The sequence below is a fragment of the Melanotaenia boesemani genome, chromosome 6 (genome assembly GCF_017639745.1).
Source record: "Melanotaenia boesemani isolate fMelBoe1 chromosome 6, fMelBoe1.pri, whole genome shotgun sequence".
NCBI lineage: Eukaryota > Metazoa > Chordata > Actinopteri > Atheriniformes > Melanotaeniidae > Melanotaenia > Melanotaenia boesemani.
The window spans coordinates 31,317,139-31,330,219 of record NC_055687.1 but is presented as its reverse complement, the minus strand read 5'-3'; the positions used below and the strand labels follow the sequence as shown (position 1 = coordinate 31,330,219).

The following is a 13,081-nucleotide window of genomic DNA, read 5'->3' as shown; positions in this document are numbered from 1 at the left end:
ATTTTACAGACTTGCTATCCAAGTTTAGAAGCTATTAAACGTCTATTTGCACATAAAGCTGCTTTTATAAAATTTGAATTTCACCACGTGTTTATTTTAAACTGTTTCTATCAAATCAGGACAAACAGGTTTCAGTGCATGTCGTAATTATTATTATTTATTTCCATTAATTCATTCCTTTGACATTGTGTTTGTTAATTTTCCTCATCTCTGTCTTACCTCTTTCTCTGACTGCACATGACTCTTTTATAGAGTTTTTTCAGGCATTTATTTGCAAATTAGGGCAAGCTGGCATATCCTTTTAACTAATGAAGAGACTGGGATTCATCACTCCAAGAGGAAAGATACGAACAATTTAGTTGTCTACAAACACATCTTTGAATCTGATGTAGAGTCTTCTCAAGAATAACTTAAGAACGTATTTAAGAAAATTAGTAAGAAAATATTGGTGAATGAGGCTCATTCTCTTACTGGAAGGTGTAACTTAATCATAGTTTCAAATCTCTGGAAGACTAAAACAGGTTTTCCTTGAAAATTTCTCTGTATTTAGCAGCATCCTTTATTACCCCAGTTCTGACCACATTGCCACAGCATGATTCTGTCACCACCGTGCTTCACTGTGGGGATGGTGTTCTTGGGGAGATGAGAAATGTTGGGTTTGCAGCAGACATGAAATTTGCCTTAACTGCTAAAAAGTTCTGGTCCCTCTTCCATAAAGCCTTGCTCTTTGGAGTTTACAGCTTTTTAGGTCCAGACACACCAGTCTGGACTGGTTTCCAACTCCTTTAGGGTTACCTTTGGTCTTTTTGTTGTTTCTCTGATTGATGCCCTTCTTGCCCAGTCTGTTTTGGTGGACACCCTTATCTACGCAGGTTTGATGCACCATTATCCTTAATTTTCTGGTGGTGGATTATTATGCTACATGGAATTCTCAAGGTTTGAATATTGTTTTTATTACCCAGCCTCTTTCCTAGAAAGTATGATTGCATGTGTGTATGTTTCCTAAATTTTTTCTGTAATAAACTTGTGAGTGTGTGATGGCTTGTGGTTTTTACATGAAAAGCACTTTCTGTTACTTGTTAAATGAAAAGTGCTTTATAAATAAAATTTGATTTGATTTCTACTTCTCCATAACTTTTATCCCGGACCCGTTCGGAGAGCTCCTTATTCTTCATGTTGTTGTTTCTTGGTGGTTCGTATTGATTACTGGTGTTTCAGGGTGTGGGGACCTTTCAGAACAGGGGTATATTTAACAAGATCAGGTGACAAATAGTAGGTTCCTGTGAGTTCCACAATGTGGTAAACATGGATGAAATTGTGGAATTTGCCCATGAAACTGAAACCAATTGTAAAACGTTGAATATCGTGTAATTTTTTTCATATTTGAATGATCTATTCTATTCTATTCTCTGATCTGTTATCTCCACCAACTTTTTTCACAGTGACTGACCCAAATGAACATGAAAAGTTAGATGACGGTTTGGCATGTGTTTGAGGTTGTCTGGAAGAAGATCCTTGGGAAAAGCTAAAAACAAATCAGTCATTGTTGATTAAACTACTGATATAAGAAACTTAAATATTAAAAAAAAAATATATAAAAATTAAAATTAATAAATTGGATGTGTCGTTGAGCAGAAATACAGAGGCTACAGCTACTCGATGAGCCCTGTCTAACTGTCCAATAAAGGCCTCAAAAAAAACAAAAAAAAACAGACTGATTTTATTCACGCAGCTAGACTTTATATAGGTAATTATGTGACTTCTGAAAGTAAATAATAGCATCAGATTTTATTTAGGGGGTTCATAGCAAAGGTAATGGATACATATTGCTCACACCGTTTTCCATCTTTTTTCTTTCTTTTTTTTTTTTTTTTAAGAAATTGTGAATCATAACGGTTTATTTTTATTCATTTACTTTTTTCTAATCCCCCCCCCCCGAACTTCGTTTCACCAGTTTGGACCATTTTGCGTGGGTTTGTTACAGAAAAGTAAAAAAAAAAAAAAAAAGCTTAAATTACAGGCTGAAATAAAAGAAAATTGCCCAAAAATGAATACTTTTGCTGGTCACAGTGAGAACCTGCAGCACAGAAGCCACATTTGCAACAAAACCTTAAACCCCTTCATGTTATCTGAGTGTAAATCTACAAAACACGTTAAATTACCAATACATAGATAACAGTAACATGTATAGTCATGCCTTGTGACATTCCTTCTAAGCGATCGGTGGTCTGCACACTCAAACACTTCCAGGATTTAGGAGACTTTAATAACACACAGGATATCATTTTTACATCTCCTTATGGAGTAAAGCAAAGCGAGGACACACTCCTCTTGCGCTGCAGCAAGAATGGAGGTATGGGAATTCAATGCAGCAACTGCCAACACGTGTGGCTCAGTGGCAGGAAAAAGTGTCAGAGATGAAAGTAGAAGCTTTTTGTGTGTATACGTGTGTGTGTGTGTGTGTGTGTGTGTGTGTGTGTGTGTGTGTGTGTGTGTGTGTGTGTGTGTGTGTGTATGCTCAACTCAGCTTGGCACCTTTATAAGCACCCCTCTCTGGCGAGCTACTCATTTAATTAGAGCAGTGACAGGGTAATGACAGCTGAGATGTCAGGAGCCTCCAGACACACTGCTCGCTCTGTCTGTCCAGGTGTAAACAACCTGCAGTATGCTGCCTGGCTCCACCACAGAAACCCTACACGGCCTGTCACACTGCTCTGAAACATGGCAAACACCACAGACATGCTGGGGTGCAATACCAAAAACACAATGCAGCGGTTTTACACGTCAAACGCGCCTCAACCTGAACACATGCACTATGTGTCCATGAAACCCTCTTGACTCGGTTCATCTTAAAAGATGACAACAAAAATGTATGCTCCCAGGCTCCAACATGAACCATCAGGTCAGATGTTTTATCATTTTACATCATGGATGAGGCTCTGAAACGTCTCTTAAACTGAAATCAAACCTTAACCATAGTAGCTAAAGCAGTTTTTGAGCGACCTTAAAGATGTACTACTTAACCTTTGCTGTTTTTCCAGTGACGCGCCCCCAATCAACAGTTAAGATCTTTCATCCTACCTGTACAGCAAGCTCTCCAGACAGTAAAAACAGTTTTATGTTGACTCTTGTCTTATTTCTTACTCTGTCTCTCATCTCTTCCTCAGATAATGTTTTCTAACATTTCTTTGCTAAATCTGCCATGGTGCGCGTTCAAAACAGCCGGTTTATTTACATCTGCTTGCTAGCGTGTGACGCATGTGCAAAGAGAAATTCGGCTGCAACATCACGCAGTGTCCCAGATGAAAAAGTTGCATAGCGCGATTTCTCAGCTGTGGGACGCTGCTGGACCACAAGGGCTTCAGAAATGCACATAATAGAAGTCACTATGCCATCAAACAAGTCAGATGCGAGTTTTATAGTCAAAAAGTTACAGAGTGGGTCTTTAAAAAGATCTACAATCTGAGCGGTCAGGAAATGATTAGCTGGACTGCAGAGACGAGGATGAACAACACAAAAAACTAAATATTTTAGTTTTATTCAAATAGGTCAGTGGTTCTCAAAACGGGGGTGGGGGGGTGGGGGCCTAAGGGGGAGCATGGGATTGGGAAACTGCAGCAGACAAACTAATGTTTTGTCAACTTGGGCTCATGGAAACATTCTGGTCCACACTCCAGACCTCTTGTTGGAAGTAATGCACCAATTAGCTTTTGCCAACCGGCAAAAGATATAAAGGAGAAGAAGAAGAACTGCAGACCACAGATCAGGGCTTCCTGAATGCATCAAAGGGAGAATGAAAGAGGGCAGATATCTTGCTCTTGGTTAATAGTAGATGTGTTTATTAATACATCTTCCTCACATCTGTGATGTTATGAGTATAGTATGAGTAATATATACATACATATATATATATATAAGTTCGCTCATGTTACTCTATTACTAATCCAGCTGCACTGGCTTCCCACTCATCACAGAGTGCATTTTAAAATTTTGAGGTTAACTTATTGAGCCCTACATTACCAAGCACCTGATTATATCGGAGACCTTCTACAGCCCTACGTTCCCAGCAGGTCCCTGAGATCAAGTGATGAAGGTCTGCTTGTTGTTAAGGAAACATGGCTGAAAACCAAAGGTGACAGAGCCTTTGCAGCAGTCCTGCCCTCTGAAACTCGCTTCCTCTCAGCCTGAGATCTGCAGACTTGGTGATCTCTTATAAAAAGCAGCTACAAAACCATCTTTTTAAACTTGCTTTTACTTAGTTTTCTTTTTATGTTCTTTGTATTGTTGTATTATTTTGTGTTTCATTGTTAAGCACTTTCTGATTTTTCTGATTTTTTTTATCTTGAAAGGTGCTATATAAATAAATATTTACTTACTTACCTTGTTTTAAAGGAAAATGACATTTTGCGAGTTACAATGCAATTAAATGCAATTAATCACAAATAAAAATTTTAATCGCTGCCTAGCACTAATACATTTCTTTTTCTTTCTTTTTTTCCTGTCACAGTACAGGCTTTATGGTCACTGGATATCATTGTCTGCCTAGTTAGTAAGCACTGTTTCTTTTTCCTCTGAGCTGAACAAGATCTTCTTAACACAACTACTAATTCACATACACTGTAACACACAAACTTGTTATACACACATATAAAATCATAAAATATTGCACAGAGCAGTAATTGTTAAATGGAATTGTAGAAAAACAAAATCGTTCTTAAGAAAGAGCAGAAGTATAACTCGTTACCAACTGCTGACTGATGCTTTTTGATTATAAAGACATGCCTCATGGAAACGTTCACTCTACAATGACACCAACAAGTGGATAGAGGGTCCCGAATAAAGCATCATGCAGTGGAAGATTCTCTTCATATGCAAATTGGAATATAGAAGTTGGAAAAGAGTGCTCAGCTTAGCATATTAATATACTTCAGGAGGAAATTAAGTCTTGTTTTCCCAGTGATGTCACATACTTATCAAAAGAATCATTAGTGTTGGAGCTGTACATTTCCAGCTAAAAGGATGTGGAAATCCTTAGAAGATTTGCTCCTTCTCCTTTAAAGTGAATCAGCATTAAACATTATATTTTCAGGGTAAGACATAGAAAGTTTAGGAAGGTCAAAAGATACACCCAGACAGAGCAAATACACAGTTTCAGATTATTTTCAGCACAATTTACCTGCCAGAGACGGCCTTTAGCTCTCTTGTAACAATAAAAACAAAAGTCCATAATAGGCTGTCATAGCTGACATTTCATACCTGACCAGAGGTATGCAAGCCCAAGGTGGCTGTTAGTTTGTTATGAAAGGAAACAGAGTGGAGGACTGCTTTTGTGTGGGATGCCAATAATACTTAGGAGATTATTTTTGCAGGTCTGAGTGTGTGTGCCAGTCCAGAATTGGCAGATCACTACAATATTCTATAATGTTCCAGAAGTTTAAATAAAATGAGAAGTATGTAGGTCATCTAGAAAAGGTATAAAGGGTCAGCTGAGATGGTACAGATTTAAGTCCGCAGGTGGAAGCTTTGACAGCTGAACACACCTACCTCTATCTTGGTCCGGTAGAGAACCAGCCTGCGCAGTTGTGTGAGCTTGGAGATGTGCGTGAAGGCGTGTGGGTGAAGGCGGTCACAGGAGGACAGATTGAGCTCCTGCAGAGTTGGACAAGTCTGAGAGATGACCTCCAGACAGGCTTCATTCAGGAAGTGGCAGCACGACATTTCCAGGCAGACCAGGCTGTGACCACAGGCCTTCATAAAACTGAGGAGATAAATCAGTCCCACATCAGCACCTTTTTAAAAGCTGTGTTTATGATGCATTGCACAAGATTGTTTTCTTTGTTTCAGAAGGATCAGCCTTCAAAACTGTGTGTACTTGTGGGTATTTACTACTTCTCCAAGGTCATTGCTATTCTAGCATTGGCCCGCTGATAATCTGACCTGCTGAAGCCCGTCAGGGTGAGAGCTCCACGGTTGCCGGTCCAGGACAGGTTGAGCCTCTGGAGGAGAGTGCAGCGGCTCTGCAGGTGTCCCAGAGAGGCGTCATTCAGCCGGGCCCAGTAGGGTTGCAGACTCAGCTGGGTGTACTGCAGTGGGTCGCAACAGTGCTGGTACAGCAGCTTGCAGCTCTGGGCCAGACGGCAGAGGTCTGGCAGGGTCAGGTGGCTCAGTATCAGCTGGATGAGCTGCGGACGGAAGATGGGGAGAAGGGTCAAGAAAGGAGAGGAGAAAGGGAAGGGTAAGATATGAAGGGGGGGGGGGGGGGGGGGGGTTAACAGAAAGAGCCCAAACAAATGATGACAAAAAGCAGAGCATAATACAGCGAGTAGTGTAACCTAGTAGCAGACGGAAAACAGCTTCAGCAAAGAGCAGGGAATATTAATTTAGTCCCTTTTATCAGGCAGATCTTAATAGTGGTTATCTTTGACACAAAGCATTGAGAACAGGATCAGCAGAGAGGTGAGCCGAGTTGTTTTGCTCTGTTTGTATGCCTCTCAAAGAGAGAGCGACTGCTGGCGTGAGTGTGCGTCAGTGAATTAACAATACGCTGTGTTCAAACTGGTATCAGCTGGCAGATAATAGCTATATTGTGTTTCTGAAACAAACACATGGCAGTTGTGAAGACTGTTGTTAATGGCAGCGGTTTGGAGGGAAGATAAGAGAGCAAAGCGCTGGTGTTTTGAAGCACGCCTCAGACAACATGATACGTGCGGCATGAAAATGACTCGACGTCTGTGAGCACATACGAGATGGGGACCGTGTCAGAACGTGTCCAAGCCACAATGTTCACGTGTGTGTGGAATGCAGGTGCAATATTATGGAAAGAGAAAGTACTCCCTCTTTCAGTGATCAGGTTTTCTGCATCTAGACATAATAATAAAAAAGAAAACAGTAATCTGGTCTGTACCAGTTATTAAAATTGGGTAAAAACAGCCTTAATGAACACCAACACTGACATGTTACACAGTGTCATTCATAGACCAAAAATAATAAGCCAGAATAAACAACTAGTAGGTGAAAACTTTAATTTGAACAATGGTGGGCAGCAGCCAGGTGTGTGTTAAAGCAGGACTACTGAACTATATTGATTTTTTCAATGAGGAGTCCTCTAACGACGGCTAATTCAGCATCCATCTTGCATCCTACCTCCACTCTGAGCTCTCTCCAACCAGTAAATCAGTTCCAAGTTGACTTTTGTCTTATCTCTCGATCTGTTTATTTTTTCCTTTCTTTTCCTTGCTTCCTCAATAATTTCCTCTTGCATTCATCCACAGTGCGCGGTTAAAACAACCAGTGTGTTGATATCCCTGATAGTATGTTGGTGCCGCATGATGCGGTGCCATAAAGTGAAATGCTGCTGTGAAGTAAGGCCTGTCCTGGAAAAAATAGCTTTAAAGTGCAGTTTCTCAGGGATATTGTAGGGGAATGATGGCTCCACAAATGTAAATAATAAACGTCAGTGTACCAATAAAACAAGTCAGAAAAACAGTTAAAAAAGTTACATAGTGATAGTTTAACCTTATGCCAAGGAGGCATATAATCTTAGAGAAGCAACTGTTGCTGCCCATCAATCTGTGAAGGGCTACGAGGTCATATTCAAACCATTCGGAGTCTATCATTCAACAAGAAAAACAAATATAAATAAGTTCAAAACACTCAGATAGATGCCAATCTTCTCCAGAGTGCAAGTTCATCCATAGTTCAGACAATGCAATGTATGAAGAAAAATGGAGGGTTGCAGGATAAATGTTCTTATCTTAAAAAAAAAATAAATAAAAGCACAGCTTTGGTATGCAAAGTCACATCTAAACACACCCAAAGTGGAGATGTTTGCTATAATGAACAGTACTTGATGGCAAAAACTAAACACGGCACACCAGAAAAAAAACCTTTACCAACTGTCAAGCATGGTGGTGGAGGGCTGATAATGTGGGCTTGTTTTGCAGCCACAGGACCCAAATATGTTGCAGTCATTGAGTCAACCATGAACTACATGGTTTACCAAAGCAAACAATTATATAAAGCAGAATAATGATCCAAGCACAGCAGCAAAACAGCAGGAAAGAAAGGATTTAAGGTGCTGTGATGATCCAGCCAAAGTCCAGGCCTCAACTCAACTGAAATACTGTGGTGGGACATTAAAAGAGCACAGCAGAAGCAAAAACCTCAAATAAACTGAAGAAAAAGTGAACCTAAATTCCTCCGTGATTACGTGAGAGAACGATATCAAAGGTGGTTCTATAAGTTATTGAATCATGGGGTGCACTTAGTCTATCACATGCTACTTTTGCATTTTAGCTCAATTTTTGTTCAATAAACAATGACACAATTTAAGATTTCAGGTATTGTTGTTTATCTGAAGCTGTATTTACCTCATTTTAAAACCCTGCAAGGACCAGATGAATATCTATTACATCCTGACTTTTTGTAAAAATTTGAAGAGGTTGTACTTTCTTTTTCACACGACCTGATATGTGGCACACATACACATGGTACAAATAATGTTGTTTATGGTTTACACACAACCTGCCCTCACCTCATACGGCAATTTGTCAAAGTAGCCGTTGCCCGTCCTCTGGTGCTTGCTGTCTCCTCCTAGCCTGAAAGGCCCTCCCAGGTCAGAGAGCTCCTCCTCACTGTCACTCAGATCATTGATGTCAATGAGGGGCATCTTATAGAGAGCTAGCATGGGCATCTCCTTTACCCCGCGCAGGATGACAGCGTCCAGCTCTGTGTAGTAGTCCAGGAGGGAGCTGTTGACCTCAAGGCGCAGCAAATTGGTGGGGAAGTTTATATGCTTGATTTTTGGGGAAAACTGGCGTGCTTGGGGAGTAAGCGCCTTGGTGGGCTCCCCGGACCACAACACTTCCCACCTTGACAACAGAAAGTGTGTTCAGATGTTGTACAATGAATGTTTATTTAAGTTCACTTGTGCTACTGTACACGACATCCTTGGGATCTGTGCAACCATATGTATGACAATTAACACTGTTTGCTGAGAAAGAAATTTACTTAATCATAACAGACTGGCTAATATTTATTTTCAGTGCCTTTCAGGCCTTATTATTAATAATGTAATGCCAGATGCTTAAACAATAATCTAATCAGTGTCATCTAAAACTAATACAAGTGCATGTACATTTACATAATAAAGGATAAGAAAGTTACACTGAAGCTAAATTTAACTAAATCTTATGTCTGGCATAATCTTCTTAAAATGACTGATAAACACTAATAAATCCCAGTACGGCCTTAAATGAAGCCATGATTCAGTCCAAATACAGGGAACTTGGCCTGTACCGGAAGTAGTGCTACTCACTACTGGTCCTGCATAGTTTAGAAGTGTTAATGAACTGAATATCTACACCAGAAGATCATTACCTGACATCAACGGGTGGGTTCTGAGAAAAAGGGTTTTGAGAGCAGGCCAGGATCTGCACGATGGCTCCAGGATAATAGGTCTCAAAAACTTCTACTGCTGTAGGGTAGACAGGCTCCTCAAAGCCCAGCTCAATATAATCCTGGCTGTGGAAGCTGTTAGGTGTGCGACGAAAAGGCAGTGGAGCGCTGGCACACTGTTCCCACCATGTCCCGTAAGCTCTGAACACAGCCGTCTGGGTGAAGTCCCCTGAGCTGGGGTAAACATTCGGTACCCCTGCCAGGTTCCACATGGTGTAGGACATGCTGTTTTCACTGCCATAGTGAGAGCTGAAGTCCAAAACCTCCTTGGCATACTGCTCCACCTCCACACTGACCGGCAGCACCGCTCGCTGGCCGGATTCCACAGCCCGCCGACTGGTCAGAGCCTCGCCTCGAGTCCCACTCCTGGAGCGCCGCCGCAGACATATATAGTAAAACATGCTCAACAGGGTTAACATAGGGAATTCTGGGACTGAAGGGGGCAGAGGGGAGAAATGGAAGCTAGAGGGAGGAAGAACCACCAACTACTGATAGCACATTGTCTCAAGGGCTGGGGATGTACAAAACGCAGATGAGAAGCCCGGCTGCATGCATGACCTGTGGGTTAGGCAGAAACAAACACACCAGTGAGAACAGCAAGACAGCAGGTCTGAGACACACAGTACAACTCAGTTTTTAGATTAAGTTAATCATAATGAATAATTATCTCCATGTATAATACTGGAATATTTTTTGGCTGAGAGAAGTTAGAAGATTTGCAAAATACAGAATTAAATCCACTTCTAAAAACTTCTAAAAAAGAGTTATTTCTGCCAAATTTGAGCACTTTAAAGACAAAAACTCACAAAGTTTGAAGGTAACTCATAGTTTCTAAAGCTTATTGTCAAAAACATGATGTCCTGCCAGAACTGCGGTATTCATTTAGCTAAGTATTACTGTTGGTCACGATGAAACTGCCTTCATGCATTTAGCAAAATGACTGTACTATCAAAAGGTAGTGTAATATCACTGTTTGTGCATCACGTGGATTCCTGATTAGGGTGAGTATTGTTCTTTACAACATGCCGAAGGTAAACTACAGGTGGCAGATCATGACAACTTTTTTATGAAGTCAAAACGCAAACTGAAAAAGGTTTTTTATTAAAAAAAACATGCTAAGCCCTTGTCTGCTAGGCTATAATTAAAAACAGTCTCGGGCAAAATTGGCATTTTATTAATATATAATTAAAACTGAAGATCAGCATGGGAATAACAGCATCTTAGACATGTAAGTGCAGCTCTGTCATATGTAATAAAACCAGCAGAACTATGATTCATCTATTTTTGTGACAAAAGCATCAGGATGGATTTTCAGCCAGTGTGCTGTTCCACAACCTCAAATCAGCTAAATAAGCTCTTGCTTTGTTATGGTTTTTAAAGTCCTCATTGACAACTGCCTTGTTGGTCCTGATGATAGTTACTTGTGTGGTACAGGCAAATCAGGAAGGAATCAGGGTCACAGAAACCTCAGTCTGGTGTCTGGCATCGGCCGACTTAACCCTAACCCATCGACCACGCCAAATAACAAATATAGTGGTAGGCTAAAGCAAACAATGGCAATTATGAAGGCATTAAGGGACAACCTTATCCAGTCTTCAACATCAGATGTATGTAACTACACTGGATATTTCAAAGTTTTATATATCAAATGTTTACAAATAAAGGAATTGCTTTGCAATAGTGTTTTTTTTTTTTTTCCTATCAGCATTTGATATAGAGTTAAATTTTAACTTTTGACCTCGCACACAAATCCTCGACCGCTCAACCTAACCTGCATATTGACCTTATCAAGGCAAAAAGAAAGAGAAATAGGTACACTGTTAATTTAAATAACATTCCCTTTAAGCCCTAAACATGCAACTACAACACTGTAATTGTAAATTCCCTCTGTAATAAATAAAGCATTTTTAATTTAATTTCAAGCCTATCAATTCATGCAAGTTAAATTAACATGCAACCTTGACCGAGTTTAAATATTTCCCAATTGCAAACAGCACGCGTCCAACTGCCTGTCATTCCGTCAACATTAGTACAGAAAAACCACTACAGTGTCAACTGGTGATATAAAATTAGACAGATAGAAGGGCTGTCTACCACAGCTAAAGCTGTCGGTGTTAGCTGATGTAAAAAGCTGGTGTTAGGTAGCCGGGGTTTGCTAGCTAGCCTACAAACAAGCTGAGCTATCAAAACATGAGGAGTTAGCTTCCTATGGGTGGCTGCAAAACCAAACAGTCAAAACGTGGGAAAATCAATTAAATTTACGGTAAACGTAGATCAATAAATCCATTCATGAGGAGCAGTCCGCTTATTTCCTTAAGCTTTAGCCGGATATTTCAGCCCGCAAACAATATTCCTGGCGTTTATCTAGCGGTGCCTTCTGGAACAGTCGGACAGTACAGTAACTAGTTTAAAAACAACTTGTTTGTCATGTACTGTTTTTATATGGACCTTCCTTTGGTGTCTGGAATAAAGCATTACTATTATTATTATTATTATTATTATTATTATTATTATTATTGTTGTTGTTGTTGTTGTTGTTGTTGTTGTTGTTTTTATTGTTGTTGTTCATGTTAATAATAATAATAATAATAATAATAATAATAATGATGATGATAATAATAATAATAATAATAATAATAATAATAATAATAATAATAATAATAATATGGGAATAGTTATGTCGTTATCTCTTATATTTCTGTAATATATTTTTTATGACATATGAAAGAAACAAAGTGCGTTTGTATCATTAGTAGAAGCTGAAAGTGATCTTTTTTAGTACTATTTTGTTTCCTCTCCACCGCCACTAATACCCCGCACGATGACGATGAAAGCTTTTCAAAGACAAACTATAGCATACCAATTTGTAAACGACAATACAAATAAAACACGATTACATTCTTTGAAATCTGAGAGTAAATGGGTGCAGACGCTCGAAGGGGGAAACTACGGTGCACATTGAAAGCAACATCATCACCGTTCAACAAACTGTCAACATCCGGCTAGCATTTTTTTAACGCAAGGGATTGTGGGCTATGTAGTCTTTAAGCTCCAAAATAACAAGATCAAAATCACGTCTTAAATCTTAATTTAATCTTAATTGATTAATTTAATCAGTTCACGTTAAACTTGCTCTTGTTTCTTGCCTTCCTAAAGCTGCATTAGATGCCCTTTTTCTTACTATTGGAGCGTAATGATGTTTTTTATTTTTTTGTTGTCTTTTTTTTCAGCCCAGTACCCTCTAAACCAGGGGTGTCAGTTTACATTTTAGTTATGGGGCCACATTCAGCACAATTTGATCACCAGTGGGCCATACCAGTAAAATAACAACATAATAATTTATAAATAATGATAAATTCACATTTTTCCTTTTGTTTTAGTACAAAGCAACACATGCACATTATCAAGATTTTTACATTTAATGAACTATTGTTTTAGAAAACATGATGAACAACTGGAAATTTCTGGGGAAAATATGTGCAGTTTTAAAAAATAATTTGCCTCAGTTACACATTTACATAACTTTGTTATTTTTTTATTTATATGTTTTATTTTTTATTATTTTATTAGATATTTTATCATAAATATTTTATATCTAAAAACATAAAATATGGAGTCTCTCCAA

The 13,081-nt window shown here is 39.2% G+C and overlaps 1 protein-coding gene across 6 annotated transcripts in view; it reads right to left on the bottom strand.

Moving 5' to 3' along the window:
* The window catches only part of fbxl4 (F-box and leucine-rich repeat protein 4), a 43,639-nt gene extending 31,805 nt beyond the window's left edge, over positions 1 to 11,834 (bottom strand). For all 6 annotated transcript variants that reach the window (XR_006010644.1, XR_006010646.1, XR_006010642.1 and 3 more), the window contains exons 1-5: positions 11,719 to 11,834; positions 9,379 to 10,014; positions 8,534 to 8,870; positions 5,938 to 6,182; positions 5,545 to 5,758 (exon numbers count right to left, since the gene is read on the bottom strand). Coding sequence is in view for 1 of the 6 variants with exons in the window: in XM_041986941.1 (XP_041842875.1) it covers positions 5,545 to 5,758; positions 5,938 to 6,182; positions 8,534 to 8,870; positions 9,379 to 9,875 (1,293 nt within the window). In the remaining 5 variants the exon portion in view is untranslated. The remainder of the gene's footprint in view (positions 1 to 5,544; positions 5,759 to 5,937; positions 6,183 to 8,533; positions 8,871 to 9,378; positions 10,015 to 11,718) is intronic.
* Positions 11,835 to 13,081: the final 1,247 nt, after the last annotated feature.